Source organism: Coregonus lavaretus, assembly GCF_964263955.1.
Source record: "Coregonus lavaretus genome assembly, chromosome: 16".
Taxonomy (NCBI): Eukaryota; Metazoa; Chordata; class Actinopteri; order Salmoniformes; family Salmonidae; genus Coregonus; species Coregonus lavaretus.
In genome coordinates this window covers 15,830,106-15,856,098 of record NC_140003.1, presented here as the reverse complement: position 1 = coordinate 15,856,098, position 25,993 = coordinate 15,830,106, and the positions used below count along the sequence as shown (strand labels likewise).

The window sequence follows — 25,993 nt, the reverse complement described above, 5'->3', positions numbered from 1 at the left end:
GAGAATGATCTTAAGATTATAGAGTGGTTTCTGGTGCTAATTATCTAAGAGCTCTTTTCTTTCTCTGTACTTTAGAGTGGCTACCTCAATTGTTTTCGCTGTTTCTTTTGTCAACTGATAGCTTTGTGGAGATATTGTTTGAGAGTTGGCTAACAACCATGACAGAAACATTATTTCAGCATGTGTGGTGAAACAGATGATACATAATGTTCTTCAGGGTGGCAGTTCTAAATAATAATAATAATTTGAAATGCAGAAACTTTAGAAGACTGTACTGTCTCTGCAGAAGTCTACAGACAGACAATATGATGTATTTGCTCCTCTTACTACCCCACCTTATTTAGAGTCTGACTCTTTCCTTATTCTCCAGTATTAGACAATATTCCAAGTCAAGCGTCAGATCCAACACTAGTAAGACTTGTATGTCCAGCTGTTGGACTTAGTGGTCAATCTACAAGGTCACACTGGATGAATCTGAAAGTCACACTGTATTGCTGTCCTGCCTCCACCACTTTCCTCTCTGCTGTAAACCAGTATAGTCAACCACCATGGGTTAATAGAGACATTAGATATTACAGGGCAAAGAAGCATGCAGGTGCTTTCATGACTGATTGATATTGTTGGGTTTAAGACTATACGACTATAATATTAAACAAATGGTCCATTGAAATCCTTGCTGAGGGAAAAGGGACCGCTAGATGTCCATAGATGTTGTGTATACAGACGAGTAAACCAAGAGAGCTCATGAGAGACTTGACTTTGTGTGTCTTTCAGCTCTGTGCGTCCACAACGTTGAATAAACAATAGTTCATACATGATTCATTCATTAATGTACTGCTTTTTCTTGGTCAAGGCAAGAGGGCCTTTTGACGGGAATGTCTATGATTAAATATTGTGATGTGGGAACAAGGGTCTGCAATTTATTGATGTAGTGTCATCATGACTCAACATAGTTCACAAACATGTAGACTCCTCTGCCAATTATCAAGGTGTTTAACTTTTGAAAACATGGAAAATGACTTTTGCTCCATTTTAACCTCCACAGAACAAACATACAGTAAATTACACTGGATATTAATTCCAGACAGCATTTATACTTAACTTCAGTCCCTAGACAAGTACTGGGATTGTTTCTAGCTTTTGTTTTCGGTCCTCACAGCATTGTGGATATAAAGACGCTTTCACAACAGGATTTATTTGAGACATCATTATATCATTTCTGCTGTTTAATTTGAATGCTTAATTTAACTAGCTAGAGTAAAGAATGCTTTGTTTTTCAGACATGTTTTCCAAATGTGAAGACATTGATCAAATGTAGTGACCTAACTCATAAATACCAAATGCCTCTGAGGTTCTGTATTTTGCATGTGTTTGTGATTTGTTTAGACTGTGTTAGTCAGTGTATCCATTGCATTATCTTGTATGTATCTGATACTGCTGTCCATTTTGCCAGCGTTCTGGATTCATGACCAGCAATGAATTGTGTGTTGTAAGCTCTGGAGGAGAGAGTTAATGAAGTAAATTAATGAAGCACGTGAGCACCACCAACTCATGGCGGTAAGCTCCTTCCATGCTCCTTTTCATAATGTATGATCTCAATTCAATCAATCCAATGTACCTGTTCTCACTTAAGGTAAGATTAGATTTACACATTACGGCTCTGCACTTCCCTACATCATAATTAGCCCCTCCCACTACTAGGGACATAGTGGCAGGCTGGACTCCCCTCATCTCCCTATTGCTCCTCACAACATTTATGGGAACTTTCACAAGGCTGTGCGCACTGACAATGTCATCACCCTCTCAGTCCCCAGCTCTAGGTCCTGCATGTGTGAAGCCCTCACTCGTGGGACAAAGTGAGGGACAAAGAACCCAGACTAGTCCTCCTCCTCCTCCTCCTCCTCAGCTCTCTTGGTCTCCTCAAGTCCCTTCTAAATCAGTCTCTTGGGGCAATAAGCTACAGCAATGAAATGGTACTCTAAATTAAGCACTATGCTAGCTACAGTATGTACTTAGCCTACATGGATTGGAGACATATCTGTGAAAGTACTACTCTCATTGACTAAAGACAAATGTATCTGTCCATTTCCTGTACTTGCAGGTAAACCATTACCACAACCTCAATGATAAGATACTTCTGTTTCTCCACCAACTCTGTGGAAGAGTCACTGAAAGTTGAAGCTGTCAGAAGATGAGGCAGTCTATTGAGTTGCCTGTATTGGAGCTCCCCCTTCAGGAACACCATATTGGGTATCTTCCATCAGATGAGGTGAATAGATAGAAATCAAGCATTCAAAATCTGGTGAGGGTGTGAGAAGCCATGCTATGTCTGTCTAAATTGCAAAAAATCAGGTATGTATGGTTAAGAATGTGGAGCATGCAGCACTGACCACCAATGATAATTTGTGTTTGACTACAGTGGTGCATGTGTGATCACAGAGCAGTTAGGTGAGGAGAGGAGACGGGTCAAAGGTGAATGTAATTTAGTAGAGGTAGTGCATTGACTCATATAGCCTAGCTGTGTGAGATGAACAACCTTGTTACTCTTCAGAAATTTAGTTTTTAGATGTATCACTTATATCTGAAATATCCAAATAATCAGACAAGTAAACTATTCATGATATTGAACATATGCCTTAAATGCCCCCCAACAATTTAACTTTAAGGAAGCATGCAAAAATAACAGAATTGACAAGTTCAGCTGCATGATGTGTTTCCCCCCTTCTGTGAAGAAGTCTGTATTTATAACGTAATCTTATCACGCGTTCTTTGAAGGCGGCAGCGAGTGCACTTATGCCTTCCTTTGTTAGGGTGAGTTGGCAATTTCCTCAGAGATGAAGCAACTGCAGGCAGCCTTTTTCTTGGATAATGTCCCTGACACCTGGACCAAACTGCTGTTTCCTCACAGTCTGGAGTCGGAGGTAAGATACATGTCATAAGCCTCCTGCCACCCAGAGTCATTCGCTGCTGTTCCTCAACAGCAGCACACTCTCTCTCCACTCTACAGGACACAGAGGTCTGGGGGAAAGGAATATTATTGTCTAGAAACTTCTGTCCACCTGCACAAGAAATCACAGAAAAGAGAGAGTACTGAGGACATCTTAGTACCTCTGAATGGGCTCTCCTGGCTTTCTTTTTGTGCTTGTATGATCCAGGCCTTACTGTAGCTCCTAACATGGAACGACATGACAATCTAGTTATGTCGTTCCATGGCAGTGAGCTGAAAAGGGGGTTTATTGCGGAGGCCTGACAGATGTATTCTACATTGTAATTAATCTGTTGATTTTGACCTACAGATTCCATTGTGATCATGCCTTGTGTGTTCAATTTATTCAGCTGTTCTTCCTCTGGCTCCACAACAATCACTAGAAACCGGCGGGACACTCTAGGAAAGTAAAAGCAATTTTGCAACCCTGCAGCCATAATGAAAATATAAATCAATCAAACAACTGCAGAAGAAAAACACCAGCATGAAAAATCCTTCTATGTAATCTGAAAACCTGCAGGATAATAACTATGCAGTTCAACCAGCACAATATCACTATCATTATTAATGTAACAAGATTGTCATCATTACTGCTCTAATTCCTCCAGCCCCGGTAGAACAGGGGATTGTGGGCTGAGGGCCCATCTGTGTGATGTAGTGCTGGGGGCTGGACAGACAGGCAGGCCCAAGGAAGGGTTGTGGCTCTGTGTTGCTCAGTGTGGCATGGCACTCAGGGCACTTCAACCCCCATTCCCTCCTTACAGGTACGCGACAGCCCACCACCGTGCACTACTCATTTACTGCTACACTGGTTTTCATAATTAGCGCCGCAAGGCCTCATTAAATCCGCTCTAATGAATAAATATTGTATTTCATAGCCTGATTACCAGATCAGCTCAATGCCTGCGCGTCGTAAACAATTATTTCCCTAAATATTCATCACCCCAAAGTGGATGATCATTGGTATTTAATACCAGTATTTTCAAGTGCATCTTTATTATGCTAATAATAGATTTTGAAAGATTTGTTTCTGGGGGAGAAAAAGAAAGATTAGCAAAAAACATTTTTTAACAGTGTGATGTCAATTCTGTAGGGAACAGGGAGATGACCTAAGCACAGTGTCACTGTATGGATTTGTGGAGAACAGCCGTTAAATTCATTAGAACTCGGTTCTTTCTTTGCGCATCTTCAGATAAAAAACGGCTACTTTTATAAACCGAGGATGCTATTCAGACCAAATCTGTGGCGAGCTTTGATCAGCTTGTTTGAAAAGGTCTCCAAGATTTTTTCCAATGTCAATGCAAGCCAAGTTCTACTGCAAATGACAGAAGGCAATGGACTACTACAAACTGTTGTGACCAAATGTGTATCCTTCTGTAAACCCAGCAGGGCAAGCTTCCAACTGTTTTCCAAAAAGAGAAGCAGTGCACTCTGAATTAGGGTAGCTACTCTTGTAATAAGAGAGCATGTCTCCTACCAAACTAGCAAACACTCAAGTGTAGACTGTAATTTCAAAAGGTACGTAAGTGTCAGTGTTAATGAGAGCATGCTCACTGGAAATGTTGCAGGTCAAATGTAGTACATTTTCAAAGGCTTAATAGCCATGAACCACCCAAGATTCACCTCAAGACATTTCCTGTGTAGTACCACACACACACACTACTGAACAGAAAATACCAGCAATAACTTCATTGCCACTTGAGTGACACTTGAGAACATTACTATTTGCACTGTAAAACATAGCTGGAAAATGAAAGGAGGAAAAAGCAGAGCAGAGCGAGAAAGTGCTTTAATAGAATTGATTTACAGGTATGAGATTCCCATTAGAGGCTGCTAATTGTTTCCACACCATTAGTGACAGTTATCTAATGAAGGATTTAACCAGGCGCTGTAGTATTTCACACAGTCCCTCTCTGCTCAGGGGGAGGGCAATGGCCCCCTGCTCACTGTGTCCTCTCCACTCTCACCACCGCAGGGGCATGGTGGACTACTAAACAGTCAAGAGTAACTGTGTGAGACTGGGGAAAAAACTTCCAACAGCTGAGACTAAAAACAGCAGATAAACCTTACTGAAGTCAAAAGCACATTTCCTTATAGAAAAATTGATGAATCTTGAATACAATTACCATAGAGGCCAACCAACCTTTACATATTTCATCTTTTGTTTTTTTCAGAACTTGCAGGTTAAAAGTGAGAACGTCACAAGCAAACATAACAAGTATAAACATTGAAGAAATTCATCATAACAGCATAAACATTGAAGACTCATATCAATTACATTGCGTAATTGACGTTAAAACGTATACATTTAAAACAATGTAAGAAAAAAAAATACAGAATCAGGAGCAATAGAAGAATTAACAGTTTTGCATTATGGAATATAAAGCCATATAACATTAGAACGTTGTCAGTCAGGTCCAGAATCAGGTTACGCCCTCCATGGTTTACTGGCTCTCTTCCATTTCCTTCTTAAGGCTGCAGAGAAAAAGAGCCATGTTTGAATTCCCAACACAGTAGCAATCACAGTACTAATACGATTGAAGTGTTTCAGTAGTAGCATTGACCTTTTTAAGTAGGCATGGGCGTTGTTGTAGCCGTGGTATTTAGCCAGGTAGACCAGGACTCCAGTGGCACAGCGACCCTCTCTGGCTCTACAGAAGCTGCAGTTGCAGATCCCTCTGCATGTCGGACACTCCCACTCCTGCAACAGACCAAGACCAGTTCAACCAAGGCTGCAGTCTCTTAACACAACAGTCAAAGAATGTGTCACTGTCTCTTGATGGCTCGGAGTAGAAAAGTGCAGTACTTACAGGATCCAGAAGGGCATCTCGGACCTCCTCTCCGTAGCGGTTACGGAGACATGGGCCACAGAACTGACCCCTCACTCCCACACACTCTGGGTTACGGCAGTTGGTCTTGGTGTCGGTCGTCTTCTGGCGGCACTGGTGGCAAGTGGATCCCTACGTCAAGCAAATCAGAGAGGTGAATTTGGTGAACGTGGCAGTATGAATGTGAAACTTTGAAGACAGGCGTTTGAGTACCACTGTAGAAGAATGGGAACTTACAGTGGAGCTGTTGTACACCTTCTCCCCCACGTTGTTGGCGATCAGGTCCAGCTCCATCTGGGAGATGTCCTCCACAGGCCGCATTACATGAGGAATGGACAGCACCCCGTTGTAGCTGCGCCGACGGGGCGCCTTCTATAAACACATTCACAAATATATCAACCAAACAGACAATTCCTGGAGTTCAGATTCACTATTGTTGAACGGACAGATCAGGAAACTTCTAAAAATGGACCTTTACTTGACTCTCATCGTCACCAACCAAACAGTGAGGTCAACAAGGGTATGTGTGCCACTCACCGCCTCATCCACCTCCTCGTAGTAGCGGCTCCTGCGCACCAGGTCCTCCTCTTCCTCTGGAGGGGGGCTGGGGGGGCCGTCCACCAGGGTGCGGGAGCGAGTGTGGGGCCGAGAGGTGCGTTCAGGGTTCCTCCTGTGGGGTCCTGAGGCTCCCAGAGACTGGCGGGGGGCACGGCGAGGCTTGAGAGGAAATTAAAACATTCCCAATCAAATACAGTCCAAAAACAAACATGGTAGCTAGACATCACATCAATAGTCAAATCTTCTGTTTCCTGATATGTGTTTTATAGTACAGCCTCATCCTCCATCTTGTGTCACTTACCGTATTCATCATAGGCAGGGATGTTCTTCTGGGGAAGCCAGGTATTTTGTTGAGTTCTGCCATCAGCTTTGCAAGCTAATTAAAATAATTGAGAAAAAATAACATTAGCACTCAAATGTCACTCAGTAGGCGTCTGCCAGAATGACTCCTGCGAATGAGCCCGTTGTACCATTGCTTTGTTCTCCCTGATGTTAAGCGCTCTCTTGTCCATGAAGTTGTCTCCCTCCTTGGAGTCGGACTCAGACTCTTTTTTGGTCTGTTTGGTAGAGACTTTGGGCTGTTTAGGGGGCTCTGCTGCAGTGGTCTTCTGGATGGCCCTCCTTGTGGGGAACTTCATGGCCACCTTCAGGGTCTGGGACCGACGGCCCCTCCTCCGAGGCCCCACTGACTCCTCCGAGTCAGAGTCCACTCTCTGAAACACACAGTACATTTGTCTGAGCACACATTCTGAAAGGTTTTTGTGTATAGTAGCCACCATTTTGTAATAAAATTAAGCTGGTAATATCGAGACAAAAAACTCACCATGGCACTCATTTCACTGCTGAACGCATTCTCGAACCCAGTGAGAGACTCTTCCTCCGAGCTGGCCTCAAACACCTTGGCTCTCTCCGCCACCTTCTTAGCTTCTCTGAAGCTACTTTTCTGCACAAAGTGAAACCACAACCTTCATTAACAACTAACTCATTAGATGAGTGAATATGGTAAAACATAAATTGTAACTGGATGGAAACGTAACAATTTGGCTTACTGTGTTTGCAAAGCCACCGTCTGAGCCAAAACTATCACAGCTGTCATCTGAGGAGGAAGAGGATGTCTCCATGGGCACTAGAGGTACGTTACGGAAGCTCCGCAAACTCATCCTGATGGAAGGAGGCTGGGGGGCCCGCTGGCGCTGGAGAGACAAGCGGAAAGAGTTAGGAACAACAATGGATAGAAGCTCATACCATAGACATATAAACACAGTAAGTACTATTAGTTTTAGAAACTGCCTGCACACTGCCGCCCTCCTGGACAGGGAGAGAAGCAGCAATACCTATGATGGTAGGGGTGTGACTGCAAGATTCATTCCAGACACCACAAGGTAAGTTAGCCGTGATATAGCTGTACATTAGCTAACACAAATGTATCTTATAAGGTCATTGAAGTTAGCTATAGAAAAAGCAGTGAGTAGCTAGCTAGCTAACGTTACAGTAGTACCCAAGGAAGATTCACTAACTTTGATTGTGGATACAACCGACATTTTAAATTACAAAACTTGTCAGGATAAAATCTGAATCTGTGTAGCCAAAACTGTGGTATAACTAGTTTGTAGCCACTGAAATAGTTACGATAAAAACATAACTAGCTACCTAATATAAAAAAAACGGGCTAGATTCACACATGGTTACTTGATTTGAAGCAAAGGCAAAGCAATGGTTGCACTGCAACTCCAATGAGACTGCAGGCAGTCTGCAGCAGCTTTTGCTGAAAGTATGCAACAGGTTGACTAAAATGTGAGCAAGAAAATAGAAGTTAACGTTAGCTAGCTACAAGTTTACCACAGCATAATTTGAGGTAGCTATCATTCTCTGCAACTAACTATAAAATCAGAACTTGAAGTACCCTGTAATTTTTTGATATAGTTATTAAGATAAATATGTATTTATTATACTTCAAGATACATTCCTTACCTTAGAGCAAGAAGGACGCATTTTGTTTTCTTGAAAGTTTTCTGCAAAGAATCTCAATCGAAACTCGTGTAGACGTTTCTGCAGTCCTTTCATGAATACAGAGAAACACCTCCGGACTTGCAAATGGGGGCAGAGAAATTTCCCGCGCCAGGAAAGTGTCTTGAAAGGTATATACACTTTTGTTTTAAAATACGAGCTAAAAGGAAAACAGAACACACAAATATGCGACACAACAAATTAGAAAAAATATTTTACAAAATACCGGTGTTAGACACTTATTTTTCAAAACAAATATATTAAAATATTATGTAATATACTGATCCACCAACTTGTAACCTTTCAAGTACTACGCCCTGGCGCGAAATCATAGCGTAGAAATGTGCATAAAGGGGTGGGTTTATAGAAAAACTCCCGCGTCCATGCCACCAGGTGTGGTGGTCATGTCCTTGGATAATGAGAGAATACTATGAACTTCATATTTGTTTATCTGTTGTTGTTTTTTTACCCTACATATAGTTATTGACTATTAAAAACATATATTCCTTTTAAGAATCAATATGTACATTAACTTTTCAATATGGTAATAAAAGGCACAAATATCTCGATCTCATAAATACAAATATTACAACAATGTAGTCTATACAATTTACAATAGCCTTATATAAAACACTTCACATATACAACTACAAATTATATGTAGGCTTACATGCTAAATATAAAATATATTTGAGTACAATTCAGAATTCAGCCCTAAAAGACTGAATTGTGTGCATTCCCTAAATCACAATTCTCCCTAGCTCAAATGACCCCTAGAAAGATCCCTCCGGAGAGAAAATTAGAAAATGTATATTTTTGAAGTAGTGTGAAGGATAATGTTCAAAGTAAACCTGCTGTCCAGTCTATTCAGACAGTTTCAAACAGCAAATTATCCTCAACTTCGACCACCATGGCCATCTCTACCCCCTCTCCTCGGTCTTCCTCTGACCTGTTTATTGTCCTGTCGAAGTAACCTTTTCTGGCGCTCCACTTTGATCCACCCCCCCTCACTGACTTTAGCCCTCTCTTGCTCTGTACTGGGGTTTTCCACAGGCGCTGATATGCCCGGTATCACCCTGGGCCGGTTATGAGCGGCTACACTATAATTATTGGACCGAGGCCACCCCGTTTGCTGTGAGGTTCTGCTGGACTTATTCTGTGTGAAGTTGCCCCTTGTATGGGACCATGTGTCTCTGTTGTGGCCCTCTGTCACAGTCATTGAGTTTTTAAAGTAGCTGCCGTGCCTGCGGTAACCATGCACTGCCCCAGCACTGAGCGGGTGTTCATGCTCCAATGCGCTCTCTGAGGTGGTGCTGGAGGGGCTGCTGCCCTTTGACCCCAGGTAGAGGGGGGAGAGCATGGCGGACAGGCCGGTGGTGGGGGAGGAGCTGCGGGAGCACCAGGGTGAGAGGGAGCTGCGGTTGGGAGACCTCCGCACTGCTGCAGCGTAGGAAGAGGCCTGGTCTCCATACGCAGACACGAACTGAGACAGGGTGCGGGTCTCTGAGCCACCGGTGGGGGTCCGGGAACCAAGCTGCTCTGCTGCTGACTGGCTCTTCAGCTGCCTCTGTCTCAGGTTGTACATCCATCTGGGATCCACATCTGGAACAAGAAAGAACATCCACTGGTAGGGTTGGCTACATAGAAGTGTGCATACATTTGTGCATTCTGTATTTAACACAGCTTTAAATAGACCATTTGTCAATGAAATCGGCATCCAAAGCACCATAGAAAGGAAAGTTGACCTTTTGAATTTGATCTGCTTCTGGGGTTCCCTTCTATGTTCAACTGGGATGTTTCTATCAGCAGCTCCACAGTCTTGATCTCATCTCGTCCACTGGTGGGGTTCCACATCACTGCATGGCTATGTCTCGTACACCTTGGTGATCTCACATCATTCTAGTGGCAAATGTAGGGACACAACAATCACTGTAGGTGATTTTAAACATCAGATCACATCTACATGTCAAATTAAATTCACAATGTATTTAATTTTTGAAGGCGTACCTGTGGACCTACATTTTACTGTAGAATTCTTATTATTGGTAATGATTAGCCTAAAGGTGGTGTAGTGTAGGCCTATGTAGTGCAATGGTTAGGTCATTGTAGGACTGTCTCCCTATAGCAATGTTTTGAATGACTCACCTCATAATTAACAATGCAGTCAACAACCTGATTGTCCTGTAGTCCAACTACCCATTTGTCCATCACAAATGGGGGCTGCAAGTAAATAGTTTGATATTGGTAATTAATCATCATGCATATGCTAGCTAGCACTGTGCATCTTCAACACTGCAATGACATAAATTCAAGGAATAATTACATTTATCTGGAGATACAAAGAGCGATTTTAAATGTCATAACATTTAGCAAAAGGGTATGCTCCTTCAATGGTCATAAAAACCTTCAACAAAGAAATGTAAAGGACAAGTGACTGTTGATTTTAAGTCCGGATGCCCTTTCAGCACATTGCATGGCGTAATGCTTATGATCACACCTTGGTCATCTTCAGGACATCCACATCCTGTCTGTTGGCATCAAAGGTCACATCCTTGATGTATGTTATTGCAACTTCATCTCCGTCAAGTTCCATGTACGTTTTCCATTTGCAGTCCTAAAAAATAGAGATTGTAGGTCTTAGAGTATATTTATTTATCCCTGCCCTGGCCCCAAACTATGTTGCTTTACGCAAAAAAATAAAAAAAAATAACAAAATAGAAAATAGAACTGCTGTCCGTTGAGAACCTAACTTTTTCCTAAACCAACAGCACAGCCTAGAGGTAGTTCCTTGGAATTGAACATTTCTGGAATGTGAATTTATATGACATTTTGATCAAATTTGACAGAAGCACAAGTTATGTTGTACATTTATATTTTAATCCTGCTTTCACCTAGTATCCAATTAAGACAAATGTTTGGAGATTGAGTGCTTTCCCCACACTCTATTTTGAAGTACACTCAGAATCATAGATGATAGCATGTCTCTTGAATTATCAAAGCATGAAGAATGACATAACAAGTGGTCAAACATTAATAATAATAATGAGAATATTAACAACCTATCTTTGCAAAGACATTTATTTTACTTCAGGGGTAAACATAAGTTGGTACGGTGAATATCTAGTATTATTTCCTGTAGTGGATATGGTTTGCAGAATCTTGACACATGGTGCTATTTGTTGTGAAAAATACAGTATAATGCTAATGTTATTCCAGTTAGCTGAAAATAAACTCAGTATTTCGATCTTTGCTGCACAAGGGACATAGGGATCAAATCCTCACTAGGAAATACAAATCTGAGAAAACCCCAACGCCATACTCCTACTGAATATTGCATGCTGACAAAGCAGTAATGATTTTGCCATCCCCAAAAGCCAGCCATGAAGCCACAGGTCACTGCTTAACCACACAGGGTTCACGGTGTGGACCAATCTATTGTGTGGAGGATCACAGAAGAAGACATCAAAGAAGTGCGACTAACACACTCGTCTGAGGAGCCTCAGCCCACTCCTGCACCGTCCCCAGGGACTGGCCGGGGCTCAAAGGGGGAGCTAGCATGAGGAAGGCTCTGGCTCCGAGACACACCAGGCAGCAGCACCGTGTCGGCCCTGGCCAGTCGCACCAGGGCCCCCAGGTCTATGCTGGTCTAATCACTCCAGTAGAAACAATGTCTGATAATGATGCCCAAGACCGGAGTGCGTCTGGTCTAATGACAACTCATACATAATTCAGCACCTTTCTCTTGGCTGCGTGGTGATATCCTCATTAGTAGGGGACCCTCAGTGGTTGTCAGATGGTGGCCGCACAATCGCAGGCCCTCATTTTGTCTTTGAGAAGTGCAGCTGCTACCATGACACCGCCAGCAAAGAGAGGTGGGAAAAAAGCAGTGCGGGTTTGTTTTATTTAGTGCAAAAAACCTTCCAGTTTGTAAAAACAAGGCTGACACAGAACCTGACACCAGGCAGGGGAAAATAATTAGCTCTCATTTTCTCAGCCTCCTGTTTCCTTCTCCCTGCTGTGTTTTCTACCCACTAAAGCACCACATGTCAGAAGAAATGGGAGGCAATTAGCATGCTCGTTTCAGCCCCGCCGAACTCACTGAAAGGGGACTATTTATGATGGGACAATGAACAGCTGAAAGATTAAATAACATTTGCCTTTTAAAAAGAAAATGACTTCTGGCTAAATGGGCTATTTTTGATGAAATTCAAAAAGCAAGTGGAGAAGCAGCCTTTCTCCAGCGTTTGAGACCCTAACAAAGGACGATGAGCAAGTGGGGGTGGGTGGGATGGATGGCTTTAGATGAAATATTTATTCATCTGTTTCTCTTGCAAAGATTTGTCTTGAAGGCAAAGCATGCTCAGTGCAACAGTGGTCAGTGTTTGCTTGAGTTTGATGGGGACCATATGGGCATCTTTACCTAGAGAAACAGCATCTTGAAGAGGAGCATTTCCATCTTGACATACCAGTTACAATCTTATCTGACAACAAGTTAGCTATTACTATATGCATTTGAACCAAACCAGAACTGAGACTAAATTATTTTACAGATACATTTGAAAATGCAGGGACAAAATACCTAAAAAAGTACCAAGACATCTTGGTTATTTGTAATATAATATTTTCAGTGTCCATTGAAAACCTACTGAGTGACCTGTCCCTGCTTTCCAGTGGTACCCAAACACCAGCTCCAGATTAACGATCTTCCTCCTCTCCTCCTCCTCCTCCTCTGCACACTCATCCTGTGGAACAGAGATTTCCAGGCTGAACATATTGTAACAGTAAACAATGCCAACCATTTCATAACATTAAAGGGGAAATAAATACAATACCTTTATTAGTGGAGGGAAGTGGAAGAGCCCAATGTAATCATTGGTTAGCTTCTCAATTTCACTCTGTTGGGGAAAGCATGTTATACATAGCCTTCAAACTTCAAAATAATTTGTATTAGCATATAGCTCAATTTCAATAATTATACCATATGGACACATTGTGAAATGACTTGCTAGTTCACGCTAGTTTGAAAGGTAGTATGGTACCTTGAGGTGCATGATGTGACCTTTGGACCTGACCCCCAGGTCTCGCATGTCTGTTTCCGTGAGCAGCAGCAGCCTCTTGCCAGTGATGTGGTTTTCCTTAAACAGGTCACCATACAGCTGCATGCCATATGCCCCCTCTCCTGAGAACATGGAAAACAAATGCTAATTAAACACATACATGCCAAAATGATGCGTTTATTCATTTGACCATACCTACAGTATGAGAAGTCTATAAGGTGACTTTGAACATACCTGCCCCAAATATCTGCTGCATCCAAAAGTACTGTGGGGATGGAATTGGAAAAGCATTAATATTCATAAACAATGGAGCCATAATGGCTATTAATGGCTAATTACACAAAGGAAGAGGAAGTAGTTGATTGATATGTGTTGATACTGACCACATGTTCCTCTGTCCAGGAATGAATATGACAGTTGGGAAGGAGCTGCGTGAAGAAAAAAGACAAAACTGAATTAGTACCAGGGAATACTGCTCTAATGGTCATGTAATAAAATGTGTCCAGCTCAAATAAAGAAATGTGCTGCCTATTCTTGATGTTTGGACTCAACACAGATCTTGCATTTAGCATTCGTGTGTGCAAGTAAAAAATTATGAACATCAGTGCATTACATACAGTTTTTGCAGCTATTGTGTTCTGCAATCAAGATTACTGGGTCCTAATGGTCTAACTCAAACTGAAATGGCATGCACTCTTCCCACGGAATCTTATCACAGCCCAGAGCCTGAGCTGAATGGCAATCTCAACAGATCGCATTCAAAGAGGGCCGTTTTAGAATTAGCGCGATACACTTCTTTGCAACTTCCTTCTAAAGTCCCTCACCCCCAGCTGCATTTTTCGTCTACTCCAGTGGTATGGTTTGGAAGTAAACACATAAAAAAAACACCACCCCTACCCTACTGCCAAAGTTCCATCACAGATACTGCCTAATTAAAGTGACATAATATTGCATTTACAGGAGCCATATTGTTTTTCACAAATTACTTCAAATCGTTTAATAAAATCCAAAGCATACTGTTGACAAATGGAAACAGATCTTAATTGATGAGAGGAGGGGAAGGAGGGAAGTCAACAGAAACTGCTCAGCCTTTGGGATTCCTTTGGCAGGGAAGAGGAGTTCAGTAGTTCACACCACTCTGCCCCCATGTGGAATGGGAGTATACTGTAGCAAGTTGATTACAGTATAGAGGCGGACAAGCATTGGAAACCTGTTGGCTAGCGGCTACACCACACATTCAACTCCATTCAATACGACTTTGTCAATCCCCGAGGGGGCAATTAAGCAGGCATTGTCAGTAAGTGTAACGTATACAATACAAATTGGTGTTCATGTGCCAAGTATGAGTGGTGCCCAGTTAGCTAATGATAGAAATCCCGCCATTGACTATATGTATTTTTTGAAGCCTTGAGGACCACAGTGAACATGGGTCTAATGCAAATAAATTAATGTAATATGACAATGATTTCAGGTCTTACATGTTAAAACATAGTTATTCCAGACCTCATCTGAAGCTACAGTACCAGTCAAAAGTTTGGACACACCTACTCGTTCAAGGGTTTTTCTTTATTTTTTACTATTTTCTACATTGTAGAATAATAGTGAAGACATCAAAACTATGAAATAACACATATGGAATCATGTAGTAACCAAAAAAAAATTAAAACAAATCTAAATGTATTTTATATTTTATATTCTTCAAATAGCCACCCTTTGCCTTGATGACAGCTTTGCACACTCTTGGCATTCTCTCAACCAACTTCACCTGGAATGCTTTTCCAACAGTCTTGAAGGAGTTCCCACATATGCTGAGCATTTTTCATTCACTCTGCGGTCCAACTCATCCCAAACCATCTCAATTGGGTTGAGGTCGGGGGATTGTGGAGGCCAGGTCATCTGATGCAGCACTCCATCACTCTCCTTCTTTGTAAAATAGCCCTTACACAGCCTGGAGGTGTGTTGGGTCATTGTCCTGTTGAAAAACAAATGATAGTCCCACTAAGCCCAAACCAGATGGGATGGCATATCGCCGCTGCAGTATGCTGTGGTAGCCATGCTCGTTAAGTGTCACCAGCAAAGCACCCCCACATCATAACACCTCCTGGTGGGAAATACACATGCGGAGATCATCCGTTCACCCACACTGCGTCTCACAAAGACACGGCTGTTGGAACCAAAAATCTCCAATTTGGACTCCAGACCAAAGGACAAATTTCCACCGGTTTAATGTCCATTGCTCGTGTTTCTTGGCCCAAGCAAATATCTTCTTCTTATTGGTGTCCTTTAGTAGAGAGAATGTCAAGAGTGTGCAAAGCTGTCATCAAGGCAAAGGGTGACTATTTGACTATATTTTGATTTGTTTAACACTTTTTTGGTTACTACATGATCCCATATGTGTTATTTCATAGTTTGATGTCTTCACTATTATTCTACAATGTAATTTTTTTTTTTTTAAATAAAGAAAAACCATTGAATGAGTAGGTGTGTCCAAACTATTGACTGGTAGTGTATATTTCTAACACCAGTCACATTTTGTTAATTTGTTCCTAGCACAAAATGTTTCTCTTATTTTATTGGCCACATTTGGAATTCTGTGGTTGACAAACCTTTGTTGTGACGTTATTGTAACATTATTGAATTAGTTGTTAGATTCAAGGTAAACAGAACTGGGAAGACCAAGAGGAAATGTGAGAAGACAATAAAGGTTGAGGATGATAACAGTGGGAGAATGGCATCCCTTAAGAGGGCCAGAACGAGATGTATGTTAGGAGAAGTTCAATATTATCATAACGAGACATATACATATACGGAGGAGAAATGGAGGGAAAAAGAGAGGCAGAGGAGGTCGAAGAGAGAGACGGAGGAAGAGGGTGAGCTTGAGTCGGGTAAACATTTTGGAAAAAAGGGAGATGGTTTGTCGAAGAAGAATGGTAGAAAGTGTAGGCAGAGTGAACCGTACGCCGGATCGAAGACAGGATGAGAAATGGAAGTGAGTTAGGCCGAATTATCGGAGGTGGCAGGTGTGGTGAAGTCCTTGGATCCCGAGGCTTGCACTGATGGTCAGGATAAAGATGAGTCTGTGACCGTAAGAGTGACATTTTTGGAGAAAGTGGACCCCTGCTTTTTGGCTGATCCATTTATGGTTTCAGAGTGAGTGAAAAAGGAGTTGGGTGCTGTGGAATCGGTGAAGGTATCCCAGAAGTGGTCTTGTGATAATTGTTTGTGTTTCTGCTGGTCAGAGGGAGCAGGGACTTCGAGCCAAACAAATTGGGACAAGAGATGTGAATTGTATTGCTCTCAAGAAAAGGGCGCCATTGAAAGGAGTGATTACTGGGGTAGCGGTAAGTGAAAGTGGACCAACTGAAGGGAAAGATTCCTGGTGTTTGTGATGCTCGTCGTTTGGTGCGACGCAGACAGGGTGGCGTGAGTGGTGAAACAGAAGAGTCATTGTCTGTTCTTTAGAGTTTTGATGTTGAGTCTCTGCCTGACAAAGTAATGTTAGGATATTTCAGTTATCTCGTACGAGCTTATGTGCCGAATACATTACATTGTTACAGGTGTCAAGCTTACGGGCATGTGGTAGCAGTGTGTAGGTGGGAGGTTCCTAGGTGCGAGAAGTGTGCAGAAGGGCATGAGACAAAGGAATGTGTAGCATTGGGGAAAGATGTGGTGTGTGTTAATTGTAGGGGTGCCCATGGGGCTGGGGATCAGAAATGTCCAGTGCAAGAGGGAGGTTGAGGTTACCAGGGTTAGAGTAGAGCAGAGGGTGTCGTATGCTGAGGCAGTGAAGAAAGTTGAGGAAGATGGGTCAAGGGGGAGGGATCCTGAGAGGATTCGTGTGAGTAGTAGATCTGTGTCAGTACAGAGGGATAGGCCAAAAAGTGATATATGCTTCAGTATGAGTAAGAGTTACAGAGTTAAAGGGTTTGTTGAGTGGTGGTGTACCGTCCTTTCAGGCTGTTGGCCTGAGGTAGGACTAGATAGGTTTAAATAGTGGAGTAGGGTGGTGGGTTTTTAATTAGTGTAGGGTTAGATGGTAGGGTATTTGTTGATTTATTTTCCTTTTTCAAGCACAGTATAAGGGAGTTATACTCCAGTCTAGTTGGTGGCGGTAATGCAACATTTATTGGATGCCAACCGCCGTTAAACCTCATCGAAGAAGAAGGAAATTTAAGAAAACAGGGAGAATAAAGAACCAAAGCAGGAAGTTTAATGAGAAAATGTTTATTGAAAAACAAGGAACAGTAGAGGTTGCAGCAAAATATGTTCATATCAAAAAGCAGTCAGTCTAATAAAGTTATGGCACACCATTAAAGAGACACTATTGGAATAATCCAAGGAATTGGACTAATCCAAGGTGCTGAAGCTTGCATAGATTATATTGCAATTAGATGTCTTGAAAATACCTTACAAAGTGGTTGACTTTCACATGAGGAAGTGTATTGGTTGGTTATTGTCTATGTCACTAACTGTAAGTCGCTCTGGATAAGAGCGTCTGCTAAATGACGTAAATGTAAATGTAAATGTCAATGGATGTGTTTCGGAGTGACTAGGTTTAATAACTACACAACAGAATACAAAAACATACATCAACAAAGTAGAAAGAGGTGAAACCTGCAGGGCCAGAGTCAGACAGAAATATCCTCCATATTGGATATGTTTAGAAGAGAAGAGCTCCCATATGTCCATAAATAGCAGAATTTACAGGGCATTTGGTGATGGCACTTGTTAGGTGAGCTTCAATAGGCTCACTTTGGGGGTTGTTAAACACACTTTGGTCTGTGGTCAAAACTGTTGGTGCAAATGCAAACATGTTTAGCTGATAGATATTCATTAGCTTAGAGAAGCCCTCTAAAGAGTATTTCATATCATCTCTCCAATGAAATACTGTTATTACTTTATAAATAATTTAATGAAATGCTAACCTTCTACCACTGAATAACAGAGTTAGTGGAATAAAGGTCCTATACAGTTGCCTTTTGTCTATGAGAACTTACCCCTGTCAAGGTGTTGTAGTCTAAGGTCTATGGCACTCCTCACAAACATCGTGATTATATGTATCTGTAACATGCAGCTGTCAACCAGCACACGAAGTGAGACTTTACACAAACACCTATAGTGCACCAATAAGCCATGGTATGCGGTCCTGAAATCCAAATCTTCCTAACACAGTGTATACAGAAAAAGGCACTGGAGGTCTGTAGTTTAACATGGCTATCAGGAAACTTTTTCTCTCTCTTCTGCTGACATGAGTCTGGGTCAGCCGAGACACACAACATGTACTTTCTCGTCCTGGTGAGAGACTCAATCAGAGCAACTGCACTCCACCACATTCAGAACAAATTGGCCAATCTTAATGTCAGCAGAATGTCACTTCATCATAAAAGCTTCGCCTCCTCAATGCAACTTGCTCCCATGGCTCTTTCTTCACAGCATGGCACTATACATCCAGTACATTAGGCATAAATGCCATCCATGAGTGCCATGTAGGCGGAAGGTTTCTAATCCATTCTGTTCATACAGCGAGAAGAACATCTCTGTTCTACAACAAGTATTGTATCTTAGGATATGCTTTATCGTTTTTCAAAAGAACGTGGGCAAAAGAAAATGGATTGTTCCAACAACAAAAAAAACAGTCAAGGAATAAAAAGCTATTAGTAATGAATTAACTAATGTACCATAACACCAGTGATGTGAAAATGAATATGCATGGGAGTGTACTACAAGACCACAGTTTTGACACAGTCTAAAGTGATTGATTGACAGATGCTACTGATGCTACCAATCAGGTCGCTCTAATCACTGTCGTCTGACCAGTTGAAGTTTGACATCCCCAAGACCATGTTGGTTTTGCGGCCCTCTCTGACGTGCTGGACTTGGAAGAGTTCTGCTTGGCCTGCACGTTGACCTGCATGCCAGAGTGCAGGACAGGGCCCCCCATGTCCAAGGCAAACATGTCCCCAAAGCCCTTCATCATGGTCTGCAGACTCATCACCTCCACCTCCCCGTTACTGGAGGATCTGATCTGACACGACATCGCCAAACTGTTCGACTCCTCCGTCTTAGACTCATAGAACGACTCAGCGCTAATCTTAGCCATCACAGGTAAGAACAGCTGAAAGGGAAAGATGGGGGAGAGAGGGGGAGAGAGGATAGGAAGGGACGAAGAGGGAGGAAAAGAGGACGGGAAAGAAAAGGAGGGAAGGAACTCAGTCTTAGACCACATACACCAAGACGAATTATTCAATGTGAAATACTTTTTTACCCAATATAAAAGGTGATTGTCAAACACTAGAAGAGTATAGTTCAGAGATATACTAAATTGGATTATCAGAGAAGGTTGGACTGAAACGATTGGAGTCTACAGGACAGATTAAGGAAGGAGAAAATGAATAATAAAGAGATAGCTAACATGGTAACATCTCTCAGGATGACGCTGCTGATTCTTACCCAATACATCAGTACATGTATCAATTTAAACTAATGTCAAATTTATACCAAGGCAAAGCACTGTAAGACATTCCCAATGCATGGCTGTAGAATGCAATTATACAATGGACATAACAAAGGATCTAGTGCAGTGCATCACAAAGTATTAGTGCTACAATGTGGAAGTGTGGAAACCAAATCCAAGCAATAAATCCAACTAGAAAGGTAATATTTAGGTTAAATGTGTTGCATGCCAAAGCAATAACAGAAACAGGAAGCCAAGGCCTAGTGGGGTGTCCCTTTGGAAGCTTCACATAGAAAGGGTAGTATAAGCAAATACACACAAGCAGCGAAGACTCCTATATCTGAGTGACAACATTGGCATTACCAACGTTAAAATTACACTGACCTCTAATTATCACTGATGGCCAATGGGAGCTCAATGACATAGCCACACACAGAGTAGCAGAATGAGCTAATGCCTCTACTCAACACAACCACCCATCAGTGAGACTCAGTGAACCTAGCCTTATTTTTATATTTTCCCTCCATTCCATTCCCCTTCATTCCAGACAGACCCCGGTCTGAAGTAAAGTTAATTCTTTGCTTCCCCTTGTGACAATGTGGACAGGACCGTGGGCCGTGACACATGGACCAACACAGTGAAGGTGGGGTGCTGTTCACGTTCAGTGACTAGACAGTGTGTGGGGGTTGTGGTTGTGCTGAGGGTGTTGGTGGTGTGCAGGTGGTATCGGCTACTGAGGAACTTACCGGGGTGTTGGACTGCTCGACGAGCTTGCGCTCCCACATTTTCAGGCGTTGTTCTCTCTCCTTCAGTTCCTGCTCTTTGGTGCTCAGATCCCTCTCCAGCTTCTTCAGTCTCTCCAGTGTGGCCTCGATCTCACATCTACAGTACAGACAGCATAGGGATGTGTTTGAGTGGTGTCAGTTCAGCTAAACCTAGGGTATGACAAAGTGGGGTGGGGTGAGCGATACTGCATTTCTACATAATTTAAAAACTCTCAAATGCTATTTGGAGAACAGCAAAAACAAAACGACCCCAGCCATTAATTATTACCGCAATATTAGGTTTAAAGGTCTGTGGAACGGTGTGTACAATGTCAACCACTAATCAACTCAACCTCATCATAAATTGACTAATTTACTTGTGGAACAGCGCATACAGTGCAACATGAAATAGATGTAATTATTATTATTATTATTATTATTTATTATTATAAATAGATGCATAATATACGTTATAAAGTCAAAACCAGGCCGACTTCAAATGCCGACATCAACGTTGAAAGTAACCGGGGCATAAAACAGCTGACGCGGATATAAACTATTTTATTTCAGGTAGTCCAATTTTCTTCTGATTGCCTCGTAATGTGTGTGGCCCAGCACATTTTTGCATTATTCGCCAGGGAAGGGAAATATTCGGTGAATATTGAAGCATTGTATCAACAAGGCTGCTCAGAGAATATTGAAACATTTTTTATCAACAAGGTGGCTCCGGAATATTAATATTGCAGCATAGTAGCCAACGAGGGGTTGGCCCGAGAACATTTCTTCCCCGGACCAGCTTATCTCTGTCTGATATTATTGTGTTGCCTACACAGCAGTTGCACTATCTGAATGCTCATTCTGAATAAATAAAATAAACAGCCCTACATCTACACTATAGCCAGTACTTGACTTGGACTGAAATAGGTGCCGGTACTCATTTTGGGTGCCACTACTGTTTATATTTAGGTGCAGGAGCTCCACAATACTTTTCAGCTAATATTCTAAAAGAGGTGTAGGTGCCGGTACTCAGCTCCGGTGAGCTCCTGCCCAAGTCAAGCACTGACTATAGCTAAATAACTTCGCAATATTTAATGACGTTTTGCAAGCAAGATTGATCTGTTAGAATATCTACTTTTTAATTCAGGAAGATGGACAAACTAGACTGATAGACTGAGAGGTGGAAATGCATTATATCAGAGAAGTAGGGATTAGGGATGCAGGCAGAAGAGGATGATGAAGTAGAACATTTTTCCATACGCACAAAAACCTTATTTCTCTCTAATTTTACGCAGAAATTGGTTTACCTCCCTGTTAGTGAGCATTTCTCCTTTGCCAAGATAATCCATCCACCTGAAAGGTGTGGGATATCAGGAAGCTGATTAAACAGCATGATCATTACACAGGTGCATCTTGTGCTGGGGACAATAAAAGGCCACTCTAAAATATGCAGTTTTGTCACACAACACAATGCCACAGCTGTCTCAAGTTTTGAGGGAGCCTGCAATTGGCATGCTGACTGCAGGAATGTCCACCAGAGCTGTTGCCAGAGAATTGAATGTTCATTTCTCTACCATAAGCCGCCTCCAACATAGTTTTAGAGAAGCCCAGCCCAGCCCAAGTCCTCCACATCTGGCTTCTTCACCTGCGGGATCGTCTGAGACCAGCCACCTGGACAGCTGATGAAACTGTGGGTTTGCACAACCGAATAATTTCTGCATAAACTGTCAGAAACAGTCTCAGGGAAGCTCATCTGCATGCTCATCGTCTTCACCAGGGTCTTGACCCGACTGCAGTTCGGCGTCGAAGGTGGGCAAATGTTTACCTTCAATGGCCACTGGCACGCTGGAGAAGTGTGCTCTTCACGGATGAATCCCGGTTTCAACTGTACCGGGAAGATAGCAGACATAAGCTACGGACAACAAACACAATTGCATTTTATCGATGGCAATTTGAATGCACAGAGATACCGTGACGAGATGCTGAAGCCCATTGTCGTGCCATTCATCCACCACCATCACCTCATGTTTCAGCATGATAATGCACGGCCCCATGTCGCAAGGATCTGTGTACACAATTCCTGGAAGCTGAAAATGTCCCAGTTCTTTAATGGCCTGCATACTCACCAGACATGTCACCCATTGAGCATGTTTGGGACGCTCTGGATCGACGTGTACGTCAGCGTGTTCCAGTTCCCGCCAATATCCAGCAACTACGCACAGCCATTGAAGAGGAGTGGGACAACATTCCACAGGCCACAATCAACAGCCTGATGAACTCTATGCGAAGGAGATGTGTCACACTGCAAGAGGCAAAAAGTGGTCACACCAGATACTGACTGGTTTTCTGATCCAATCCCTACTTTTTTTAAAGGTATCTATGACAAACAGATGTATATCTGTATTTCCAGTTATGTGGAATCCATAGATTAGGGCCTAATTAATTTATTTCAATTGACTGATTTCCTTATATGAACTGTAACTCAGTAAAATCTTTGAATTGTTGCATGTTGCGTTTATATTTTTGTTCAGTATAGCTTTTGGTTGCAAATGGTGACCAAAAAGGAGGGCTCCCCCACCTCCCAATTCCCAATTCAATTAATCCCTGGTTATCAGATTACAACAAGGTTTAAAAGGCAGAGTTCAAATGCTGACATCAAATTCAAACCAATCAGCCCACTGCCTAAACGGCTGACAGGCAAAGCAAACTCTCACTGTCTCTGCTTTCTAAAAGTGAGAGAAAAGGCTGCAGGCTGGCAGCTGCTCTCCGAGCGATGCTCCGCATGGTCCTAAAGCCCTCCAGCCAGCCATTACAGTAAACAGCCGTTGCATTTTAATCGGGATTGGAATGATTTTAGTCTACTTTTTTTGTTGTTGCCTACTTTACAGTTTTGGTCTTGAGCTAGGGTATGACACCCCTGATGTGTTTAGTAACCAACATCATCCACCTCATCACATACAACTCTGCACTTATAATACTGGTGTTTAACCGTTGACTTGAGGTATTGTGCTTAACTCAAATTCCAACTCATATCTCTCACTGACATCCATGCAATATACACAAAAGTTCAGAGTTATGCATGTGTTTCTCAAGTTTGGATTCTGCCCTTTTAGTAACAGCCCTAAGGCCACAGACAGTAGAGGAACACTTATCTTCCAGTGTGTTTGCTAATGCAGTTTACCTACTGAATGGTCTGGTCTGCTTTGTCTAGCAAGTTGGGCTGTGTGTTGGGCTGTGTGTTGCACCGTGGGTAGCCATGCTGAGTCAGAGGCCAAGACAATCGGCTCTCAAAGTAACTACTTATAAACAGGCATGTGACACAGACAGGAACTCCTGCCATGTTCCTGCATCCTCACAGTCCTCGCACTCCTCCCCTCCCCTCCCCCCTCCCATCCCTGCCTCAAAGACTTTCCACTAATGCTCGAAACTTCCCTCATAATTGATTCTCTTGCTTGTCGCTTTCCAGACAAACACTCTGTATTTCTCGTCCTCCTACCCTGCTCGTATACAGGTTTTTCTAATACCTCTCACATTTCCTCCCCCAGCACTCTAACTCGCCCTTTCTTTCCCTCCCCAACTAACCCCCCCTCTCTGCTCCTCCTCCCTGATCCAGACAGGTGTCAGAGAAACAGCGAAAAGAGGAGTCTCTTCATGCTCTACTGGACCATGTGCAAACTGCCTTAATATAGACTGCAACAAGAGCCCTCAGAGCCATCCTTACAGAGCAGTGAGCAGCTTCTAACTGACACTATTACACAAATGAGTGCATTGATGGCTCATGAGACAGACAGCCACTGTTCACTGGACTAACAGTCTGATAAGAGAGAAGAAACATAGCATGAGGCCAGATTTAACATAGCCAACACCAGGAGCCATGCAAATCAGTGGAGACCAGAACGGCGCAAATGGAATGGCATCAAACACCTGGAAACCATGTGTTTGATGTATTTGATACCATTCCGCTCCAGTCATTACCACGAGCCCATCCTCCCCAATTAAGGTGCCACCAACCTCCTGTGACGCAAATACAGGAGACATACTCCTGGTTTTACTGTAACACTTGTTTCCAAGCGCCAGAATTGACAATACCTTTGAGCCTTCATCAGTGGGACAGTTGCTTATTATAATAATTTGGTGGGTGATTATATTTGTCCTATTTCACACAGTTTGTATTATATGCATGTGTGAATTGGAAGAGTGGGGTCATGGCCAGGGTCAGCCATTACTAAATGGCGAACCTGGAGCAATTAGGGTTAAGTGCCTTGCTCAAGAGCGCATCGACAGATTTTTCATCTTCTCTGCTCTGGGATTCGAACAAGCGACCTTGGCCCAATGCTCTAACTGCTAGGCTACCTGCCACCCTGTATGTAACATACCTAGTAGTAGAACCATGGATAAATACACCGTTGCTGGCAGACTGTATCCCAAACCTGTGGTGGTCCAGCCCAGTCAGCAAACAGCATCTGTCTGCACAGGGACTCCCTTCTGACCAGGGTAATGAGAAACTATAACACACCGCTCCTGCAACACGTTTGCCTCTGATGCAAGAGGAGCTCAGGCCGCACCATTCCACTCTTCTCCTGTTTCTTACTAGCTAGCTACTACTACTGTCCTTGGTGTGTAACACTTCCCTCTCTCTAACGCACATGTTCCTGATCGACTCTCACTACTGAGCAGCTCACTTGCAGATGCCTGCTTGGACACGTCTCTATGAAGAGTTGTGAGCGTAGAAAAGCCCAAAGAGAGAGAAATCAGTAGCAGCTGACACCCAGGCTGTGCTGAACACCACTAATCCTCCAGCTGCTCATACAGGCCAATTAAACACTTGGACTTGAAAAAGATGTTGATTATTTTTTAGACCTTATGGGTATAGAGAGGAAGGAGATCCAGATGGGGGATTCTTTAGATATTTGATGCCTTTATGTTATCAGTGCAATTATAAAAGATCTGTACGCACACTCCCAAAATCCCTTCATACATTTAGTGGCCCACAAAAGCAGCACTTGCACATAGACGGGCCTATTGATTTGAAACAGTTCTGGCATATCCTTAGACTCTAGCAGTGTTTGTCTAGAAGAGATAGAGAGGATTGCAGTCGTACAGTATGATCTCAGTACCTCCATTCTGCCTTGTTGTGTAGGAAGGAGTTGCACTGTTCGGGAAGCTTGCTGTCATTGGACATGGACTCCAGGGTTGTAAGGATATGTTTGAACATTGGTCTTTCCTAGATGGAAACGAAACAAAAAAGTGTGATATTCATAAGCAGACATGTAGTATATCTATCTATTCATGACTATTGGACTGGCCTCGTAACTGTATGTAACATAACATAACTCATTAGT

At 42.6% G+C, this 25,993-nt stretch overlaps 2 protein-coding genes across 2 annotated transcripts in view; both read right to left on the bottom strand.

Moving 5' to 3' along the window:
- Positions 1-4,759: 4,759 nt before the first annotated feature.
- LOC311143642 (cell division cycle-associated protein 7-like) lies at positions 4,760-8,706 on the bottom strand. Its single transcript, XM_084179510.1, has 10 exons — positions 8,344-8,706; positions 7,422-7,565; positions 7,196-7,315; positions 6,843-7,085; positions 6,674-6,748; positions 6,352-6,531; positions 6,052-6,186; positions 5,797-5,946; positions 5,551-5,687; positions 4,760-5,461 (listed from the first exon to the last, which is right to left on the bottom strand). Exons 1-10 carry the CDS (start codon positions 8,434-8,436, stop codon positions 5,431-5,433), a joined length of 1,308 nt encoding a protein of 435 aa, XP_084035636.1. The 5' UTR covers positions 8,437-8,706; the 3' UTR covers positions 4,760-5,430.
- The window catches only part of LOC311143643 (mitogen-activated protein kinase kinase kinase 20-like), a 62,978-nt gene continuing 45,565 nt past the window's right edge, over positions 8,581-25,993 (bottom strand). The window contains exons 9-19 of the mRNA XM_084179511.1: positions 25,769-25,875; positions 20,637-20,772; positions 13,820-13,864; positions 13,671-13,701; positions 13,419-13,558; positions 13,212-13,274; positions 13,026-13,121; positions 10,877-10,993; positions 10,525-10,599; positions 10,125-10,278; positions 8,581-9,981 (exon numbers count right to left, since the gene is read on the bottom strand). Of these exons, the coding sequence (XP_084035637.1) occupies positions 9,275-9,981; positions 10,125-10,278; positions 10,525-10,599; positions 10,877-10,993; positions 13,026-13,121; positions 13,212-13,274; positions 13,419-13,558; positions 13,671-13,701; positions 13,820-13,864; positions 20,637-20,772; positions 25,769-25,875 (1,671 nt within the window). The 3' untranslated portion in view covers positions 8,581-9,274. The remainder of the gene's footprint in view (positions 9,982-10,124; positions 10,279-10,524; positions 10,600-10,876; positions 10,994-13,025; positions 13,122-13,211; positions 13,275-13,418; positions 13,559-13,670; positions 13,702-13,819; positions 13,865-20,636; positions 20,773-25,768; positions 25,876-25,993) is intronic.